A 22,109-nucleotide genomic window follows, 5' to 3' on the forward strand; every position below is an offset into this window, starting at 1 on the left:
TGCAAGACTTGGAAAGTAGCCTGCAAGCGGCTGCTGGCTGCCAGACTGCTTCAATCAGGCAGTGCCGACCCAGGGTAGGGATGGGGATGCTGCTGGAAACCCGTGGGAATGAGGCTCCCCATCGTCCTCTGCAGAGCCCTCCCCTCTGTAGCCAGAAGCCCATGCCTGGCCCCGGCTGTTTGTTTGGTGCACTCGGACTGGACAGCCCCCGCCTCCCTGAGCTGGTACTGGTGGGAGACTCTGGTCAACAGGAAATCCCATCTCATTCCTTAGTTACAAGTGGATGGGCCCCTGAAGGCAAGTGCAAGCCACTGGAGAGCGAGGGACTGGAGCGCCTGGCCCTGAGGACGGAGGTCATCGCCCTCTCAGAACTCAGGACGTGTGTGCCGGCAGCACTGGGCCTACATCTCAGTGGAAGCCCTACCATCGCTAATTTCACCCCTGGCAAAGGGCGAAGGTCAACAGTTCTTGCCTCCATTTCTCCGTTCTTCCGAGAGAAGCATCTGGTTGAGCAGAAGGCCATTTCTGGAGCGTTTCAGGCTTGTCTGCTGTGGTCACCATGGGTGGGCAGAGGAGGTCGCTGGCTCCTGGCACTGGCCAGCCGACTCAGGTGGCAGGCTAGGCCCTTCCAGATTGCTCTCCCTAGAGACTCGGACCCTGGGGAAGGAGACCATTGCTATGTGTTCCAGCCCCAAAGATGGGTGCTGCCTGCACAAGGTGCCTCTGAGGGGGAAGAAGTGACAGCTGAGGAGGGGGCTGCTGGCCAGGAAAACAGTGCGTCTCTTCTGAGGCCTTCCATTAGAATTACAAGTGAAGCCCAAGGTCATTCTCCTCATGCATCTAAAATGACGATTTTCTCAAGTATTTGTTCTGTTGACCCTGATTCTACACAAATTCCTTTTTAGCCTGTCTCTTCTTCTCGTCCCGCAAATGCTGGTTCAGTCCCAGGCCTCCCTCTCCTCACTGAGTTTACAACTCTGAATACTTTTGCCCTCTCCCGGGGCTCCACACACCCCTGTCTGGATGCATCTGTCCTCGGGGCCATCTGCCTCCTGAACACCGCACGCAGTGGCATCCAGACACCAGTCCCAATCTGAACTTCTCACCAGCCCCCCAAGCCTGCTTCCTAAGTGAATGGCACCAGCCTCCGCCGAGGCTGTCCTGAGTCCCCCTCCCACCACACCTCCTAGACACTTCTCATCCTCATTTCTCCTTCCCGGCCTGTCATTTTGGCCCCATCCATGTGCTTTTTTAGCCAGAATGAGCTTTCTAGAGTACGAATCGAGCACATCACCACTCCTCCTAAAAATCTCTACACCTTCCCCCGTTAAACTCCAGGCTCCCTACATGGCCCTGCAGCTCTGGTCTCCCCACCACCACCACCACCACACGCACAGCCTCCGCCCTCAGCTCTTCTGCCAGGGATCTCCCTGCAGTTTCTCTAGTAGCTTCTGTTGTCTGCCATCTCGGGCTTTTTGCTCTTCTGCTCCTTCTGTGTACGCCCCTGCATCAGCTGGAACTCTTGGGCCAGCCTGGATGTCAGACCCTCCGGCTCCTCTCTGACTTCCCGTGTTCTCAGGTGTACTGCTCATAGCGCCGATGCCACCGGCTGCTTTCCCTGGCAAGCTCCTTAACCCTCCGACCTCGGGTCCCACATCGTAGCATCGAGACGACAACCATGCCTGGGACACAGGGTGATTGCACCTGTGTAAAGCCTTCAGCACAGTTTCTGGCACCTGTAGATGTGCGGAGAAGGTCCGCTGTTACCATCACCACTGTCGTTATTGTCATGGTAGTCGTACTGTTGGTGTAGTTATTGCTGCTATCATACCTGCTCTTCTTCCAGTCAAACCGTGTATCCTATTGGTGCAGTTATTGCTCTTATCGTATCTATTACTTCTTTCCTCCTATCAAAGCATGTGTCCCTCCCGGGTGTAATTATCTGCATACTTGTCTTTCTCCCCCACTTGACTGTAAACCCCATGAAAGCAAAACATCAGCTCTCTGATCCAATGTGGCTGGCCAGCACCTGGCTCAGGGCTGGCTTAGGGTCAGGAAACATTTGCTGCAGGAAGGAGGGAGGGATGCTGTGTCATTTCCTCTTCGCAGGGAGGCTGCTGGCTCAGGCCACTGTTCCTGTTTTGCAGATGTAGAATGAGGCTCAGAGGTGCCAGGTGACTTGCCCAAGGTCACTCAGCCTGCACGCGGCAGATAACACTGGAGCCCACATCTGTCTGCCTCTGGATCCTGAGTTCTTAGGACCATTCATCATCCTGCCTCCCGCCCACTGCAAAGCCGTTATTAGAAGGCCTTGTGCTCTTTTCTCTTCCAATCAATGAGTGGTCTGTTGGGCAGCTTGTTGGTTTCTTGAGAGAAATGTAATGAAAACCAGATTTTTTTTTCAACATGATATCTCGTTCCCCACAGAGACTGTCAGTTCTCATATGTTCCAATAAAACTGCTAAAGAAACAGCCACTTAAAGAGCTTTAAAGATTATTCATGGAAAAATTATGCTGAGGAAAAATAGAGCAATCCTCTGAGATAGTCAAGCCACATGGTCAGTTTTTCCAGCTGTTCGTGCCATATCGGGCTGGGCAGCGGGGACCACACTCTGCAAAGCAAGGCCAGAGCCCCAGCTCATTATCACTGCCCCCACCCCTGCCCTTGCCCCAGGGGACACAGAGAAGCAAACTTGCCAGCTGCCCAGCTCAGAAACGGCCCCAGAAGCCACGTGTCCCTGGTGCTGTCACGTGGTGGCCACCCCAGGCTTAGTGGGGCAGGAATATGAGGCCTTTCAGTAGCAGAGAGCGTCACTTACTGGCAGAGAAGCCACCCCCGTCCCTAAGTCCCAACTGAATGGAAATTCTTCTGCTTAAGTGTCAGACCAGGCTATTGGTCAACAATGCAGGGGGGAGGAGTGGCCGAGACCCAGGGCACCCAGAGCACATCAGCTTGGACACTGGACCCAGGCAGATCACAGCCTCTACTGCTTGGGCCTCCCACCCTTCCCCTGAGCCGGGCGGAGGGCCATCTGAGGCCAGGCGTGCCTCCCAAGGCCGTGCAAAGCAGCAAGAAGAGGGAGGCGGATCTGGGCCTTGTCCTGGAGGGAGAATCAGGAGCTGAGTGGAAGAAACCAAGGGCGAGTCCGGAGGCGTGGGCAAGCCGGAACACGCGGATCAGAGCCGGGATGCGGGAAGCACCAGGAGACAGGTGAGAAAGGGAGAGAGCCGGAGTGAGTGGGACAGCCACGGAGGTTACCAGAAGAGCTTTGGAGAGTCCACCTCTCTGGGCATGGCACAGCACACACGGCCAGCTGAGGGACCTGATGTGCCTCGGATGTCCCTTTAACATGGCGACTGTAAAACTACCAGCTGCCTACGAGTCAATGAAATAGGATGTGCAAGTGTTGGGACAAGCCTGGCACGAAGCTGGTGCATCCTAGATGTTCATCCTCTCCACCTTCACCGACAGAGTAGCCGTCGGACTTACCCAACGCACGGTTCCCGGAGGAAGTGCCACCTGCTTCTGTCAGATCACCTCAGATGTGACACTGTTTCTTCTGCCTCAGGTTTTCACTAACGCCTGGCCTTTGAACTGCTAGACCTGCCCCCACCCCCTGCCCTGCCACCACCGGGTTAGCGGTGTACCCCTGGGTTGAAGTCTGGCACGTGGCAGGTGCGTAAGCCCTGGCTTTGCCACCTATGAACCGGGGCTGCTAGGAGAACCCCCCCAAATAGAGGGCAGCACGCCCCAGCAGCACAGTACCCGGTCTCCACACCAAACACTCAACCGTAATTCTCACCATTATTATTACTATGACAACACAAGGAGTGGAGTTCTAGTTCAAACCGCAGGGGGCGGAGCACTGCAAGTTGACCTTTACAAAATACTTTCTGAACCCATGGTGGGAGCCAGGGTGACTCAGGCAGTGTAATCCCGCGTCCATGCCACTGATAAACAAGGCGAATTCCACCCTCTGCATGGATTCATTTATTGAGCAATATGTGTGCAAAACACAAACGAAGCAGGATGTCTTCCATTCTTCCCTTTCCTCTCTAGAGCACCCACACGAGACATTTCCTCCAGGAGCTTGCTTGCTTTTGTTCCAACTTTTGAGCAGAATGTCTTCACTGGGGTGCGCGTGAGAATCACCTGGAGACCAATGACCAGACTCGCTTGAGGCCAGTGAAAACAACCTTCAGGATGGGCCCAAGAAACTCCATTTCTTTTTTTTTTTTCTTTTAAATTTTTTTTTTTTAAGATTTTGTTTATTCATTTGACAGAGAGAGAGACAGCCAGCGAGAGAGGGAACACAAGCAGGAGGAGTGGGAGAGGAAGAAGCAGGCTCCCAGCGGAAGAGCCTGACGTGGGGCTCGATCCCAGAACTCCAGGATCACGCCCTGAGTCGAAGGCAGACGCTTAACAGCTGAGCCACCCAGGCGCCCCGTAACTCCATCTCTCATACACTCTCCAAATGCCGCTGCTACATCCCCTGGTTAACAATTAGAGCTGATGACACGTGCAACGCCTTCCCAGGAAAATGCACACAGACACTCAGCTTAAGTACAATTTCAGTACCTACACCAACCCCTCAAAGGCCTTCCACTGGCCGTCTCTGGTTGGTGAAGAGGCCCCGCCTCTCTGGCTTCATTATCATGGATTGGTCTGTAAGAGCCTGTTTTCAAGACACTTTCTGCAGCCTCAGACAGCCTCGCTGTCTCCAGTTACCAGGCCAGGTCACCCAGGCAGCCTACCGAGAGGCAGTGTGGTGTGGTGGGGCCTCCTGGTCAGGTTCCTTGGGCTGCAAACAGCAGAAACGAGCCCTGGCTGCCTCAACCAAAAAGGGAACCATTGGCTTATGGGATCCAGGAAGGGCCGAGCAGCCAGGGAGGGAAGGACAGGAGGCACCGCCTGCAGGAATGAACCAAACAGGACTCCCTCCCACCTGGCTCTTTGCCTCTATGGGCCTCTCACCAAAGACCAGCTTCCTTTTCCACAAGCAGGGAGACACGGCATCAACAGTGTCTGGGCTTTATTTCTCATCCACCAAAAAGTGAGTGTCCTCAAACATGTTCTAGGCTCGAATCTGAAAGTCCTGGGGAGGGTTGTCTGTCCCTATCCAGGGCCAGGAACAAGGCCACGTTGATCTGACATTGGCTTCCCACCCATCAAGGGTGGGAAGGGGGAATTCCTGGAGAAGGAGGTGGGTGGGTGGCCCCAGGTGTCTAGTCCATGGAGTCACAATGCCTAGACTTGAACCTGATTACATTGCCAACCAGCTCCTGACCTTGAAGCTTAAGCTCTCGAGCTGCTGCCTCCCCATTTGTGAGTTAAGGCTAAGAACCCAGACCTCAGAGGGGTGTTGTGTGGGTTAAGTGTGAAGGGACTGCAGGGCTGCAGCAGGGCACAGATGGCACAGCCCAGTGGGGTGATCGCAGGAGAGCTTCAGAAAGGGGCTATTTATAAAGACATGGGCAGGGTATAAGGAACCCCAAGGACAGCGCAGCACCCCGCGGCTGGAACAGGAGTGCAGGGAGGCAGCGGTCACAAAAACCAGAGTAGAGAGGGCTTGGGGAGACTGCTGCCTCTCAGGGGTGACCCCAAAGGAAAGTCTAGAGGAGATGATACCGCAGCCTCTCTCCTTCATCCCCAGTCTCTGGCCAGGGCTCCCCATAGACCTGACCCAACAAGGAGCCATAGCGCAGCTCCCAGTTCACGGCACAGGGTGGGAAAGGGTGCAGGACAAATCTGGAGGGCAAATGGAAGATGCCAGCACAGCCCCGGCACACCCCGACACCATGTGTTTTTAAAGTATTCTCATTTTAAATAATGAAATATTGAACACATAGAGAATACCCATTGTGCCCACCATCCATATTTAACACAAATTAACATTTTGCCATATTTGCTTTATATTTTTTAAGTAAAATAACATTACAGATAGAGCAAAGGTCCCTCTCACCCCACCCTTCCTTCCCTGTGGAGGCATCTACTCTCTTAGGACCAGTTTGTGTCATTCCTGTGCAGGCTTTTACATTTTACTGAATATATACTCGTGTACAAACAAATACTCTTGTCTCTTTTAAAATGTTTACAAAAATGGCATCGTGCCTCAATGTAAACACCCTTTTGTGCCTTACACTTTCCATTCAACATCTGCTTGCAGGATTTAATCTGTATTGATACCTGCAAATCCAGTTTCTTCACTGTTTTCTGCTCCGTAGATTTGTTGGATGAATAGACCCCAGCTCATTTATCCATTTCCCTCCTGAGGGTCATGTAGATTGTTTCCGCTTTTTTGCCGTTATACACAGTGCTACGTTGAACATCCTTGTACACGTGTGTCCTTGTGTATAAAGGCGGGAGTCTCCTGAGGGTTGATTCCTAGAATCGGAATCACCTCGCAGAGGCACGACATCTTCACCTTTACTCACTATTGCTAATTGCTTTCCAGATACTCCTATGAGCCCTGAACTAGCATTCCCATCCTCCCACATCCTAGCTGACACTTGATCTTGTCAGGCTAATTAATTTTTTATAATCTAATGAGGTTAAAGTGGGGTTTTTTTTTCTCCTTTTTAGTATGTAATTTGCATTCCCATTATCCCAGTAAGTTTAAGCACATTTCCTTGTAGTGATTGGTCATGTGGGGTTCCTCTTCTGTGAATTTCCCATTTGTGTCCTTTACCCGTTTTCTCTGTGTGGTTTGTCTCTCTCTTACTGATACTTGAAATTCTTTATCTCAACATGAATCCTTTGCTGGCGATGTGGGTGACAGATCTCTTCTCCCAGACCACAACTTGCCTTTTCACGTTTTTGCTGTCTTTTATTTGTTTGTTTTGGTGCAGAAATGTTTCATTGTAATGCAATCACACGTGTTCATTTTTTTAAGGTTTTATATATTTGAGAGAGAGCGCGTGCAAGCAGGGGTGGGGGAGAGGGAGAAGCAGGTTCCCGCTGAGCAGGGAGTCCAATGTGGGGCTCGATCCCAGGACCCTGAGATCATGATCTGAACTGAAGGCAGATGCTTAACAGACTGAGCCAGCCAAGTTCAATTTTTTTGTCCTTTAGGGTTTATGTTTTTTTGTTTCTTCCCCCAAGGTCATAAAGATTGCTTTATTTTTTTCCCCAGTAGTTTCACATTTTTGCTTTTCACATTCATGATGTGAATCCACTTGTGTGATATAAGGTGGGAGGACTCTTAATTTCATCTTTCTCCACATGGAGCCCAGTGGTTCTAGCACCATATACTGAAAAGACCCTCCCTTCCCCACTGACATGTAATGACACCACCATGATGAAGCAGCTCTGGGCTCTCGCTCCTGATTTACTGAACTGTTTCTCTGTCCCTGCCCCAGCACCAAACTGTGTGAATCACTATTGTTTTGTGTTTTGTTCTGATATCTGGTAGGGCAAGGCCTCTACTATATTTAAGAACCGTCTTGGCTACATCGTCGCTTTATTCTTCCAACAGGATTTTAAGATCAGCTCAAAGGGCCAGGTCAGGCGGTGTTTGAACACCATGCCACTGGCAGTTTCAAGCAAGGAAATGGCATGCCCAGCTTCTCATTTTTTCAGAAAGCTGTACAGGGGTTGGATTTCAGAGGCTCAGACTGGAGGTAGAAGATAAAACGTGGGGACTCAGACCAAGCAGTGACATAAGTGATGGGTGCGAGGGGATGTACAAAATCTGGGGGGCCTTGGTGATTGTGTGTGGCAAGCGAAGAGGAGATAAGAGAAGAGGCAAGTCACAGTCCGGGAAAAGCCGAGACAACCCCACCTTCCAGGCCAGGTGGCTGAGTGTCCAGAGTTGGAAATACAGGAGGAGGTCCCAGGTTCAGCCTTCACTGAGCTGAACTTAGGAAACCTTTGGGAAGTTCAGATGCAAGTGTCCTGGGTATATTGGTCTCAGGTTCAGAAAAGTATACATTTCAGAGTCATCAGCATATCTGGTGAGTTCAAATCAAATCAAAATCAGGAGCCAAAGAGGGAAGCCTGTGTAGAAAACACCCAATGTGAGAGCTTGTTGGAGGATAAGGAGCTCGTGGATGAGACAGAGTGACGGTGATGAAGAGGCACAGGGAGAGGCAGGAGAGTGAGAACTCACGGACACCCAGGACGTCCAGTGTTTCGAGAGGGACTGGTCACCAGCACCGGATGCCGAAGGACAGCGGGTGTTGGTTAGTTTCACAAAAAGGAGGTCAATGGAAATGTCACTGGGTATGGAAACCAGATTTCAGTGACTTAGAGATGGGTGTGGGCGCAGAAGCAGAGCTACAAGGAGTACAGCCCTCTGAAGGTGCGACTGGCCGGGAGGAAGACCGGGCCAGGGGACCTTCGTTCACAGAGAAGGGGAGACGAGGGTGTGTTTATAGGCTGGGGAAGGGGCCACAGAGAGAAGGGGAGGTGATGGCGTGACTTCTGAGATGGAGCAGGTAGAACTAGGAGGGGACAAGTCCTGAGTCCCAGGCCCAGCAGGGAGGTGCGTGTGGATGGGGCCACTGGTGGCAGTCACAAGGCGGGACCCGATAGCCACAGCTTCCTCACGGAAGTGGAGAGTAACGTTGCTTGCAAGGGAGAGGTCTACAAGCTGTGCCCGGGGCTTAAGGACAGAGGGGTTGGTGGTGGGGTCGGGGGATCTGAAGGAGGTGTGTGTGCTGTGGGATGTAGACAGGAGGCAGGGGCAAGCTAACAGCGGGGAGCGGGACATCCACGCCCCAGATGATGTGCTTTCCCCTGCCTCCCGAACCTTGCGGAGAACCAGAAGGGAGCTAGACTTTCTGCAGCGACAGGCTGGGATCAGGGCTCATCTGTTAGACGTGAGAATGCGGATGAGCCAGGCACGCTGGAGGACAGGGAGCCCTTCGAGCCCTTGTGGGTCTGCAGCGTCTCGTGGAGGATCTGAGGATCTGGATGGGTGTCACAGGCCCTCCAGGAACGTTCCCCTCGTGGCTCGGCGGCAGCCCGTGGACTTGCTGTGTGTTTGATGTGTTCTGAAGGGAGCGGCCGGGCTCCTTTGCGGAAGCACCGGCTCCTGCTTCCGGCATCTGTCCTGGGTAGCTAAGGCTAGACTAGCATCTGGGTCCCTCCCGTCAAGACCTCCCTTCCAAGCCACAGAAATAAAAGGGTACAATAGTGGTCGGGACCACGCCCCTCAAACGATAGCCACGGACATGGCCACACAAAGGATTCTGCCTCAGTCTCTGCATTCGGCACCCAGTGCGGTTTGTGGCCCCAGCCCCCCGGCTCTCATGACCTCCCCTTGACCCCATGGCTAGGGCTGGGGACAACATGGTAATAATTATCAGAATCAAACAGGGGTGCCTGGGTGGCTCAGTCGGTTAAGTTTGCCTTCGGCTCGGCTCATGATCCCAGGGTCCTGGAATCGGGTGCCACATTGGGCTCCCTGCTTCTCCCCCTGCCTGCTGCTCCCCCCGCTTGTGCGCTTACTCCCTCTCTCTGATGAATAAATAAATAAAAATCTTTAAAAAAAAATCAGACAAGTAGGAGCGCTGTCTGTGAAACTCCATGTACGTGACCTCGTGACCTCCCAACCACCTGCAAGGTCAGCTGAGTTATTCCCACTTTTCGGACGAGGAAACCAAGGCTCAGGGATCAAGTTAAATAACCTGTCCACAGTCACCAGGCAGTAACTGATAGGCCTGGGGTCTCAACCTCTGCTCCCTAGCCATGCCCTACCTCGGTAAATCCACTGCCTCCCCTGAGAAGCCCTCCATCACCTTTGGTTGAGTGAGCAGAGAACAGAAAGTGGCTACAGGGGCACAGGGCACAGGCACTGGACTCGGACTCAGAAGATACACTGTTAAGTCTCAATGCGGTTACCCAGCTGGGTGGCCCTGGATAAGTGTCGCCATGGGGAAACCAGGCCGGGCTGCCAACCCCATGCCCGCCTCCCACCTCCATCTGCACATTCACCGTATTAGCCAGGGGCGCTGCCTGGTCAGGGGGTACCGTGCATAGCAGGATACCAGCCATCTTAACAGGTCAGAGGCTTGTTATCCTGCCAGTGAGGAGTCAGCGTCTCATGAGTAGAAAGCCATGAGGCTGCTGTGAACCTTGCCCTGCTTATGACCGCTGGGCCTGGTGCCTTGCCCGACCTGGGGCCACCTCCTCTGAGCCTCCCCAGCCCAGCCCCCACCGTCACTCTCTCTGCTCTGTTCTCAGGCCCCTCCGCTGGCTCCAGCTCAGCAAGGTTCAGCCGGCGACCCACCTGTCCTGATGCATCTGTTGCTGGCAGCCTCCCTACACCCCCTGTCCCGAGACACAGGAAGAGCCACAGCCTGGGAAACAAGTAGGTGACTGAGCAGCCCCCCCTCCCCCCCCTGCACCCGCCACGGGCTCCAGACTGGGCTGAGCATGGGGCATGGGCTTGCCCACTGGGGGGCTCTCTTATCCATCTGATGAGTGCTCTCAGTATCCCTGGCTGGTGCGCCCTCCTCAGGCCGGCACGGGCTCAGGAGGAGTTGGAGGGAGGGCGGCTGCAACAGCACAGCCTGGGAACCGGTGGTGGGTATCACTTGTTCGGGAGCCAACGGAGGGAAGCATGCAGGGAAGTGCAGGGAATCAATGGTGGGATTCCAGAAAGTTTACCCAAGCTCGGTTAGTGCCTCCTTATGGAAAACTCCAGAGTCCAGTGGACACTGTGACTGTCATCCAGGACATCACTGAGTGTCTCAAGGCACCTGCCAGTGTTGGGGCTCAGAGTCTCTGCTTGCCAGTTGTTTCAGAAAGCCTGCAGAGGTGGTGAACCTGCCGCTGGTTTGCCCGGCCTTACGGGACTGACAGCTGGGGGGCACGTGTGGACCTCATCATGGCCGGGCCAGCCATGCCTGTGTCCCCGGGGTGTGGGGCGCAGACTCTTGAACAGCTGGGTCCCTCCTTTTCTGTTCTTCCCTACCCTCCATCCCTCTCTCCCTTCCTTCCTTCCTTCCACCACTAAGACACGAGCCTCAGCCAGCTCACACTGGCCCTGGAGTCACTCACAGGCTGGAGAGGGAAAGGGTTGCTGTCTGAGTGTGTAGGGCTTGCTCTGTCACGTGCCTGTCAAGTGTTATGTCACTGAGCCCCTGCAGGCCTCCAAGGTAGGTGCTATATTAAATACATTGTAAGGAGTCCTGTGAGGTTCAATGGGGTGAAGTACCTTGCGTGGTGAGTAAGGTTGGAACAAGGATTTGGACCGGATGTGTGCCCCAGAACCAGGCGAGCTGCCCACAGGGTCATGCTGCCCCTTCCCTCGTGTTGCTCCATCGTCCACAAGCACTGTCCACTCACTTGAGCCTTGTCATCATCCTGAGAGATGCAGGGAGAGTATCGTTAGTCCCCATTTGACAGATGGAGAAACTGAGGCTCAGAGAGAGAATGTGACTTGCCCAAGGTCATGCCATGAGCTAGGGCAGAGCCCGGACTTGTCCCGTGGTTCTTCAGCTGTACCGTCTGCTCAGGAGCCCAGGGCAGGTGAACTCGCTGTTACCCACAGATAAGGAGCTTCGCCTTCTTTCTTCCTTTCCGTTTTCCAGTATGATGTGTCAGTTGAGTGTAGTTGAGAGTAAAAGTGCGACATTCCCATCGGAGAAAGCGAGGCACCTGCTGGACGACAGTGTCCTAGAGTCCCGCAGCCCCCGCAGGGGCCTCGCCCTCACCTCCTCCTCTGCCGTCACCAATGGACTCTCCCTAGGTAAGCGTCTCCGGCCTGCACACGACAGCGGGCGGGCCACAGTCCGGTGTGTGCTCCGTGTCTGTCTCTGTCACTGTGCAGCGCCCGGTGGCCCCCCACCCCCTGCAGAAGCGGCTCCCTACAGGCGTGGCCAGAGCCACAGAGGCCTCTGCTTCCTGGTCTCCAGGGCCTCACCAAGTGCCCCGAGCGTGGCAGGCAGGTGGAAGGAGCCGCCGGACGCATGCCTGAGACCTGCTGTCATTGGTTGGCAGCTGCCAAAGCCCGGCTGCTGCCCCCATGGGGCTTCTGTCCTGGGGGGCCACGAGCCCCAGGGTACAGAGCCAAGTAGGGAAAGCTGCCTGGGGACAGCAGCTGGGCGGGCCACCGGGTTCTTCCTGTGTACTTGTCTTCACACTGGAAAGCCAGAGTTAGGATGAAAAATTGATCTTCAGGGATAAAATTGCATGTGTGAGCTTCAGCCAGAAATGGTACTTATGTCCATGGAAGGAACAGAAACCGAATCGCTGAGGCCAGAATGGAGAGAGGTTGGAGTCAGAGCTGAGGACACTGTTGCGCTCTGGTCCCAGGCCCGTCCCCCTGCGGCGCCCAGGTCACCTGTCATTACTACCAACAGACAAGTACACTGTCCACTGACTGTGCCCGTTCAGTGTGCCTGTGCTTCCGTAGTCTATGTGTCTGTGTGTCTGTCTGCTTCCCTTAACAGGGAGCCCTCCCAGGGCTGGTGGTGGCTTAGACAGTTGCCTGGCCCGGGAGTTTGATCTGGTGAGGTCTGCAGGGTGGGGGTCCCCTGAGCCCCGGAAGGAAGTGGGAGGAAGGGGAAGGGTGGGAATCCCAGGTCCCACGTCCCTGCGAAATAAGGCCGGTCTCTGAGGCAGTATCACTAGGGGCAGCTGTCTCCCACCCCCAGAAAGGCTCGGACACGCAAGGTCTGTGTCTGCCTCCTGGCCTGGGACGAAGTCATCCTCATTGGACCCAGTCGGGTTTACAGTAGCTCAGGACAGTGCAGCCCATGGTTCATAGGTGTCAGTATGTTGGGGAGAATTCTGGGCTCCGTATGTCGGGAAAGGCTGGGTTGAGCCAGGTGAGGAGGTCTGTTCTCAGAGACTTGAGTAGGCTGATGGGCATTGTTGATCTCCAGACAGGCAGTAGAGGCTGCAGGTTCTCCCAGTCTGGCCATGGAACCCTTTTCCTGAAGTGTCCTGGAATGGGGTAGGGGTGGGGAGGAGGTTCCAGGGAACCAGTCTGAGAAACACCAGCCCCAGAGCCTTCAGCTGGCAGCAGCAGGACGGCTGTTTTACATCCAGGAAACATTCTGAGCTGTGCCTGAGCCCAGGCCTTGACTCAGAAAATGGAGTCAGGCACAACACCGTCCAGTATCCAGACAGGGGATCACCAGGCGGTTTGGTTCTCAGCTCCTCTTCTTGGGAAACTGAGGTGTTTTTTCTGTATGGACCTGAGAGCCCGGGAGCAAGCTGCCATGTGTGCGTGTGCCCCATTTGGAGCCCTCGCCACCCGGTGACTCCCGAGGGGCCTGAGACCTCCTTCCTCCCCCTCTCCCCCTGCCCAGGGTTGGTGCCAGCAGGCAGCCCCGGCAGAGTGCCAAAGGGAGGCACCTCCAAGGTCTGAGGGGGAGCACAAAGGACTTGGCAGNCTTCTTGGGAAACTGAGGTGTTTTTTCTGTATGGACCTGAGAGCCCGGGAGCAAGCTGCCATGTGTGCGTGTGCCCCATTTGGAGCCCTCGCCACCCGGTGACTCCCGAGGGGCCTGAGACCTCCTTCCTCCCCCTCTCCCCCTGCCCAGGGTTGGTGCCAGCAGGCAGCCCCGGCAGAGTGCCGAAGGGAGGCACCTCCAAGGTCTGGGGGAGCAGAAAGGACTTGGCAGCATGCAGTGACAGGTGTCCTTGTGGCCAGAGCCGGGCCTTGGAGGGCAGGTGTCCCAGTCCGCCCCAGAGGGCAACCGGGGAAGGTGGAGCTTCTCTCCTGTGTCTGCTGGCCTGGAAGGGCCACTTCCTCAAGGCTTCTGTCTCATGCCAGGCAGCTGCTGTGGCAGTCCTGGCCCTTGGGAGTAGAAGGGCTCATTTGGCCTCTGTCCTCACTAGGTGAGGCTTGCTCTAGCACTGGTTTCACTTGGGCCGGGAGGGAGGCAGTGGTAGGGCCAGGCCAGGCCACCACAGAGGCCAAGGGGCGCAGAGCCTGGTGGGCCAGTGCACAGGCAGCCGCAGCCTTCGGGGGGCAGTGGGAAAGGAATGGAGGACCTACCCGGGAGCAGGGGGAGGGGCGAGCTCTTTGGACCCTCCCAGGAGAGCGAGTCAGAAATAGCAGCAGCAAAACCCCGAGTCACACGGATGCCCACAGGGTCAGAAAGCTGTTTCTCTGGCACTTCTGCGGAGCTCAGGGGCCTGGGCCTGCTGACCCAGGAGAACAGACTCCTCTGGGTTGGCCCCTCTTCTGTGCGGAGCTCAGGGGCCTGGGCCTGCTGACCCAGGAGAACAGACTCCTCTGGGTTGGCCCCTCTTCTGTGAGGCTGCCACGCTTATTGATCTGTGTTCCTTTTCCAGGCAGTAGTGAGAGCTCAGAGTTTAGTGAAGAGATGTCTTCAGGGCTGGAAAGGTGAGTGTGGCCTCAGCTCAGCCTCCCTCCCAGGGTGGCGCTCAGGGCTCCGGGCAGGGACCAGCCCTACCCCCACCCCCACCGCCCCTCACTGGCCCAGCCTGGGGAGGCTGCTCTGTGGCTCCTCGGGTCAGCTCAGCCCAGGGGCAGGGCCCACTCGGAGTGGGGGGTGGAAGAGCAGGAGGGGTGTGGGATGGGGGTCCCGGCCCCATGCTCTGAGCAGCCCCACTCATCATCCGGTCCAGAGCTAGCCCAGGAGCCTGAGGCCAGCACCTCTTCCTCAGGCCGAGCTGCCGAGGAGACCTGCAAGCAGATTTGGTCTAACTTTAGGTTCTCGAAACCGGAAGCCTGAGCTGGGCCTGGTGTGGAGATGGGCACGTGGCTCCGCCTGGTGGGGTCTGAGAGTGTTACACCCGCACGGCCTCAAGCCTTGGGCTGACATGCAGCCTGCTGGGCACTGTGACAGTGAAGCGGATCACAGCCCGGGGTTTGGCTCCCTGTGGTGAGGCCTTCTGACCCCGGAACGGGGCCTCCTGCTCAGGAATCCACCCACTGCATCTGCTCCACGAGCTGATGCTTTCTTTGTGCCAGGCGCCCGGTGGGTTCTGGGAAGACAGACTGAGCGGGGAGCTCCCGTAGCTGCGGTGCCACCAAAGGTGAACAGGCATCCTGGCGACTTGAGGTGTGAAGGAAGGCAGACTGCTGCAGAGAGCAGATGTGCACTGCCCTTCGGAGTAGCCGCTCCAGCAGCGTGCAGGGCCGTGTGCACACCCAGTTACGCACACTGTACACACGCACACACATATGCACACAGTCTCCCACTTGCATGTGCACACATTTCCCAAGAAATGCCACATGTGTGCACAGTCGTGCACTCGTGTACGCACACATACGTGGGTACACATACACACGTGTACATTCACACACAGCTCACACACAGACACAGCTAACACTTGGACGTGCACACACACATGCTCTCACTTGCTCTCTCCGTCTCTCTTTCCCCCCCACTCCTCACTTCTCCTCTGGTGCTGAAGCCTCCTGTCTCATCAGTCCCCATAACCATAAAATGGCCAGAGAGGAGATGAATCCCCCCAGCAAGTCCTCACAGGGCAGAGGGACGTTAAGTGATAAGTCATAAGTGACCTTCGTTGAGCATTCCGTGTGTACCAGGCACTGTCTTGGCCTCACCGTATCCTGAAGCACTTCTGCACAGTGGCTACTCATAGTATCCCCATTTTACACCTGTGGACAGCAAGGGTCGGAGAGGTGAAGTGACTTGTCCTGCTTCACATTCCTCTGGTCGGGCAGAGCTGACCCAAATCCACATCTTCCTGACGCTGAGCCCACCTCTTCACCACTATGCTCCTGGCCTCATCCAGAGGGCCACTGTGACAGCTACAGGGACTGGCCCATGTCGATTGGTCAGTCTTTCTGTCTTTGTGAAAGCCCAGGTGGAGGGCTGGAAAGGGGAGGAACAACGCCCTGAGCCCTTAGAACCCGCTCCCTCTGTCCCTGCTGCAGGACTCCTGGAGGGATATTTGCTCTGTTCTTGCTTGGGTTGCTCAGGCCAGCGGGCCCCGCTGCCTGCACCGGGGCCAGCCCAGCAGTGGACATGAGAACTGGACAGGCTCTAGGGTGGGCTCCTAGGGAGATCCGGACAAAGGGCTTATAGGCAAGCCAGTGTCCCCTGGCCACAGGCCAGTGAGGGGACACTGAGTGGGAAACTTTTGCAGGCATGGTCTCAGGATCCAGACCTGAGCTTATTCACTGGTTCATTCATTCCCTCGTTCCCTCATTCATTCAATCAGTGGCTGTTTATTAAGCCACTGCGTCCTGCCAGACCCCACACTAGTCTCTGAGGGCAGCAAATACAGCTCCCGACGAGCACCTGTGACCCAGACCAGAGCCACCAGGGAGGAAGACAGTGAGAGGGTTCCCGCCCCCGTAGAGGATGCTGTGCTTAATCAGGAGCGAACCCTGTAAGATACACCATTCCTCTTTTCTCTCTTCCACTTAGAATTTGCCATTTGATTTACTATCCATTGGAATGTCCATAGTAGGTGCTTTTTGGGTGGGACTTCCCGCAAGAGCTTGTCTCCCAGCTGGCCCACCCATGCAGATGCCCAGCCCTGCCTCCAGCAGCCTGCAGGGAGAACATCCTGCTTCTCATTGTCTGGGGGCCTAGCTCTAGGATCCCAACCCGAGGAGGGGAGCAGGAGGCCACCTGCTTTGGAAGATGCCCGTGGGGCGAGGATGAGCCCTCTAGTCCTCTCTGAGACCCAAGCTGCACCTTGGCTTCCAGCTCCCATGGCCTGGCCTCCAGTCGGCATTTCCATCTTGCACTAGCCTCTTTCCATGTCTACCAGAAAGAATCCACTCCCTCAAATGCATGTGAGCATTTGAGACTTTCCTGAAGAGCCCACAGGAGAGCTGGAGCGGAGGGTTTGCCTCCCGGTCTTTGAAAACCTTTGTTAAATGCCACTCTTTCCCACACAACTCAGGGACCACATTCACTGTGCCACCTGGGCCTCCCTGCCCCACCTTCACCCACACAGTGCTCAGCCCCACTGGGGCCTCCCTTCACGCCCAGGCCACTTTGCTCCTGCTCTACAAAGGGGAGGAGACTGTCTCTCTCTGGAAGCCAGGGCCACCCCGCCTGGGCCCAGAGGCCAGTGTCTGCCCTGAAAGAGCTTTCAGAATACTTTTCAGTAAAGCGGAGCTTCCCTTCTTGGAGACCCCGCCAGCTGGTCCTGACCGATGCTGGAAGAACACAGCCGTCTCTTTACCTTTCCACTTGCGCAGGCAGACGGTGACCTCAGAGCCACAGCCAATGGTGCAGCAGAGGGCTGCCCCCCCTCCCAGAGGAATGAGGTGTGAGAGAAGAAGAGGTCCTGGCTCCTCCAGTCCCCAGAGGCCAGGCTAGGGAAGGGGCAGTACCTTGCCCCACAGCCCTGAAGCTTAGGGGCCATAACCTTCAACTGACTTGTCCCCCAGGCCCTTGGACCTGGTAACAAGCTTGACCCAGGCCAGGAAGAGAAATGGAGCCAAATACTACCAGCATGAAGGACAGGGAGGTCCCAGGCCAGTGACACCTGCTACCAGCACACACCCCTCCAGTGGTCTGCAGGCACATCTTAATCACCCTTTATGCCACTGTGACCAGAGGGGCAGGAGGGTTCCCGTTGTCTGACAGAGTGTGGGGTCATTTGGCCTTGTCTTGGAAGTTTGCCTTCCCTGGGATCACACACAGGGACATTTCAGCCTGGCGGCCCAAAGGCAGTCCTTGAGTGGCAGCCAGAGCTCAGGTGGCTCCCAGTGCTCTCCTCAAGTGGCCAGCCTTAACAGGCGCCCATGATGGAGCCCACAGGAGTCCTCGGGACCTTTTGTGCTGCGCTCTGTGGGAGTGGGCCTGGCGGAGGGATGGCAGCCCCACTGACCCTGTGCTTGGAGGGACTGTGCATCGAGGGCTCGGGGCGGGGGCGGGGGGGGGGAGGGAAGTGGCCCTCCTGCTGCCGCTGTCATCCTGCTGTCCCTTCATCCATCTCAGCCTCAGCAAGGCCACAGGGCCTGTGGGTGGACGAGGAGCGGGAACAGACTAGCCGTGAGGTGGCCAGACCGGGGAGGAGTAGGTTGGCTGCTCTAAAGACCCTCCCCTGTCTTCAGGGCCCAGAATGAGGACAGAGTGGTGGTCCTGGGTCAGCGCCCTCCATAACCGGAGGCCAGAGTCACTGGGATGGGGCGGGGGGTGAGGGTGGGCCCCCTCCTCTCTTAAAACTCTACCTCATGTCCCAACCTGCCCCTTTCTCACCCCAGTGTCCTGGGTTGAGGACAAAGTGGAAGGAGGACCCCATATCGCACTGTGCTTTCCCAGGGAAAGAAGGCAGGTGGCCCTGAAAAGGCATTTTCAACATGTACTTAATTAACTGGAAAGTAGGACTGTAGACACTGCCCTCGGCTAGCCTCGAGCAAACCTCGGGCTTCTCGGAAATTCAAGAGGGAAGGGAGTATTTTAGTCAGGCCCATCAGCAAGAGCTGACAGGTGCTTCTTTTTATGCCTGATTCTCACTAAAGTGAGAATAAATATATTAGCCTAAGAGTTAATAATTTTAAATGAAGTTTTTAAAAATAGGAACAAAATGGATGATAGAGGTGAACATATATGTATGTTCAAAAATATGTAATGTCACTCATCTCGGTTCTCTCTGAGTTCTAGGGCCACTGAATGAATTTCTTTCCTTCGTTTTTTCCCCCTATATTCTCCAGATCTGCCACAATGGGTACATGTTTCTTATACACCCAGAAAAAAAAATAACATTAAAAAAAAGAGTTAATCAGAAACCTTTACTGATTGGTTTTCAAGAGGTAACACATGAAAGTATGTCACAGATTTGTCACAAAACCCTCGGCCATCCATCTTCTCTAGTCCGACATCAGCCACATGTGAGGAAGGGCACTCTCACATGAGACAGGCTGGAAGCACAGGTGGCGCAAAGACAAGGAGGCAGAGGGGTCCTTGGGGCATGGGAGAGGCCGTGTGACAACCCTCTCTGAAGCAGAGCTGTTTCTCCTTCCTTCCCAGAGAGGCGAGGGATACGGGAGCTAGTCGCAGCTCATGTTCGGGCTGGGAGATGGAACAAATCGATGATGCCAGGTCCACAGACGGTCTTAAAGTTGTGCAGCACTCCATGGGAGTGTCCAGCGCAGTGACCCGAGTCAAACTGTGGGGTCAGGGGTGGCTTCCGGTAGAGGCAATGGTTGAGCAGAAGCTCAGGGACATTGGTGAAGAGGACCGCAGCGGGCCCTCGAGAGGGGTCCTGGGATCTGGGGAGGCTGCGAGGCCTGAGTCGTGTGCCAGGATGAGAGGGGTGGCCTGGGGATGCTCCGTGTGGCTCTTCAGAGTCACGGCAGGAGAGGTGGACTCCGTGATGTGTCCTGGTCTCCGAAGCCCTTAGTGTGCCTCTGCATGGAAAGATCACAGTCTGGCTTCCTGATGCTGCCAGCAGCACTGGGAGGGGCCTGGGGTCAGGACGGCTTGCTCGCAGTGACCTTGGGCCTGTCTCTCAACCTCTGAGCCTCCGCTGTACAGCGAGGATGCTCCCAGAAAGTACTTAGCACGGAGGTGGAGCTGCTCCATTGGGAACTTTGACATTCTCACGAGTTTCCCTCAGTGGGTACGCCTTGCCAGCAAGCAGGGGACACACGGTCTCAGGCTGGGTGGGGTGAAGAGGAACATCCCCAAGTGGCAGTTCAGCCATCATGGGGCGGATGAGCTACCCCGAAGGCAAGTGTCCACCAGCCGTGGTTGGCCTCCAGGCTGATGCCGAACTGTGGGGAGGACCCGCCGAGGAGGCTGCTCAGGCCGTCGGCCCCGCGAGTGCCCTAGGGCGGCGAGGAGGTTGGGTGATGCAGTGTTTCCCGCGCGTGAGGTTTGCTTGTTCTTAGCCGGTGAGATCTTCCAACGTCCTTAGGGGGATCCCAGGAAAGGAGAGTCGTGGCCGCAGATTGCCAAGCCTGCTGCCCCCAAATCAGAGCTTTTAAAGACACGCGTCTCCTTTCCTGAGACCATCACGGGACTCTGGCAGATGGCCCAGGTTTGCCAGGGTGCAGAGGCACCTCCCGAGCCCCAAAGCGCAGCATCTCAAGAGAGGGAGGGGCTGTTCTGGAGGCAATCTGGGCGGTGAGGGGTCCCTTTAACTGAAGTTCCACATGAGAGCGGCTGTTTTCAGGGTGACTTTCACAGAGGGTCTCGCTGCCTTCCTCCCACTCCCGTGGCTGAGGTCCAGGAATCTCTCACCCACCCACCCCTCGGTCTGGCTCCCCAGCTCCATCTTGCTCTGTGCCTCCGTTCTACAGCTCTGTCTCCTGTGGCAGCCCAGTTGAACGGTGCGCCAAGCTTCCGAGGCGGGTTTCCCTCGAAGATGCCATCTCTTGCCTTGTTCAGCAACCGACACTGAAGTCTGGAAAATGAGGCTCCACCCAGGAGCTCAGGCTCCTCTGAGAGAGAACAGTGGACAGCAGTTCCCTGGGCCTTTTGCTTGACCTTGTCCTTGGTCCCTGACAGACAAGGGCGGGGCCCTGCCCTCTAGCTGCTGTGGCGTCACAGGTGGCTGAGGGATCTCAGCCCACAGCCTCTCTGTCCAATACCTACAACCCCTCAGAGTCAGGTCCTAGACAGTGGGCAGGATTTCTTTCCATCTTGAATCAGTCCTTCTCCCCATATATCTGCTGCACTCCCCCCTCTGCAGACCAGATTTCTAGGCTGCTGAGCTCACAGTGGGGAAGACGGACATATCACATCTTCCAAGTTTACATGTTATGCCCTCATCCAGCCACAGAGCCTGACTTCCCATCTTTCACATCTGGTTCTTAATTGCCATGAGAGAAAATCTGATTGACCTGGCTTGGATCAGGTGTTGTTCTATCCACTCAGCTAAACAGCAGTACAAATATGGCCCCTAGAGACCCACTCAGTAGATCAGGGACATTGCCCAGAGAGGAGTGAGTGAGTGACTTATAAGCAGTAAAAGTCCTTCAGCAAGTAGTGCTGGAAGGGCTGTCCCAGGGTCCAGCAGAGCTCAGAGTGGCAGCTTCCTGTCTGCAGATGAAGGTCAGTCTTCAAGAAGTGGCTGGGACCAAGCTCTGGCCTAATGGAATGGCTTCCCATTAAGGTTTTGCTGGTGCAGGTGGACACTGTTGATGGACAGCATTTTCTGGGCCCTTCCACAGGCACACTCCTACCTCAAGGGGCTCTGTGCACTTGAGATAGAGGAATGGAGTGGAGGATCCTACTTCTGCTAAGACAGGATTACTGAGACCCCAATGTAATTACTACCCAAGACTTCTCCCTATTCCCCAACCTCCTAAACCAGCAGCGGGGACTCGGGCTTTATGAACTTTTATCCCCATGATACTACCTAATGTGTACCTAGAAAACTATTGAGGGGAAGATGCCTTTCAGACCTGCCTTGGCTAGTCTGAATTCTCATGATGCTGTTGGCCCAGGCAGGACCCTGGCTGCTTCCGCCTCAACAGCACTACCCACTCTTCGCTTCCTAGTGTTGTGACCTTGGGCAAGTTACTCCACCTCTGCAAGCCTCAGATTCCTCATCTATAAGGTGGCGATAAGAACAGTGCCTGCCTGGGGTGCCTGGGTGGCTCAGTCGGTTAAACGTCCAGCTCTTGATCTCAGCTCAGGTCTCGATCTCAGGGTTGTGAGTTCAAGCCTCACAGTGGGTTCCCTGCTGGGTGTGGAGCCCACTTAAAACAAACAAAACAAAAAGATAGTGCCTGCCTAACAGTATTCCTGATTTTCAGGACAGAAGATCTCAGTGTGATTAGACAAGAAAATAAATAAGTACTGCTTAGCACATTGCCTAGCACCCATCATCCCCACCACCACCCTATCACCCTCATTATCCTCATCATCACTGTCACGTCATCGTCCCCATCACCCCATCATCACCATCATCCCATCCTTATCATTCCCATCATCACCACCATCCCGTCCTTATCCTTCCCATCATCTCCATCACCCCATCCTTATCCTTCCCATCATCTCCATCACCACATCATCACCATCACCCTATCCTTTATCCTTCCCATCATCCCCATCACCACATTGTCACCATCATCCCATCCTTATCATTCCATATCATCCCCATCACCCCATCATCACCATCATCCCATCCTTATTCCCATCATCTCTATCACCCCATCATCTCCATCACCCCATCTTTATCCTTCCCATCATCTCCATCACCCCATCCTTACACATCCCTTCATCTCCATCACTGCATCATC

General features: G+C 55.3%; 1 protein-coding gene across 13 annotated transcripts in view; it reads left to right on the top strand.

The window, feature by feature from the left end:
• RALGPS1 (Ral GEF with PH domain and SH3 binding motif 1) overlaps window positions 1–22,109 on the top strand; it is a 255,617-nt gene that overhangs the window by 215,431 nt on the left and 18,077 nt on the right. For 6 of the 13 annotated variants that reach the window (XM_034664532.1, XM_034664533.1, XM_034664535.1 and 3 more), the window contains 3 exons: window positions 10,187–10,313; window positions 11,539–11,696; window positions 14,255–14,306. In XM_034664532.1, coding sequence (XP_034520423.1) covers window positions 10,187–10,313; window positions 11,539–11,696; window positions 14,255–14,306 — 337 coding nt within the window. The other 7 variants (XM_011221139.3, XM_034664539.1, XM_034664542.1 and 4 more) reach the window with 6 other exon arrangements.

The sequence above is a fragment of the Ailuropoda melanoleuca genome, chromosome 7 (assembly GCF_002007445.2).
Source record: "Ailuropoda melanoleuca isolate Jingjing chromosome 7, ASM200744v2, whole genome shotgun sequence".
In the NCBI taxonomy this organism is placed as follows: Eukaryota; Metazoa; Chordata; class Mammalia; order Carnivora; family Ursidae; genus Ailuropoda; species Ailuropoda melanoleuca.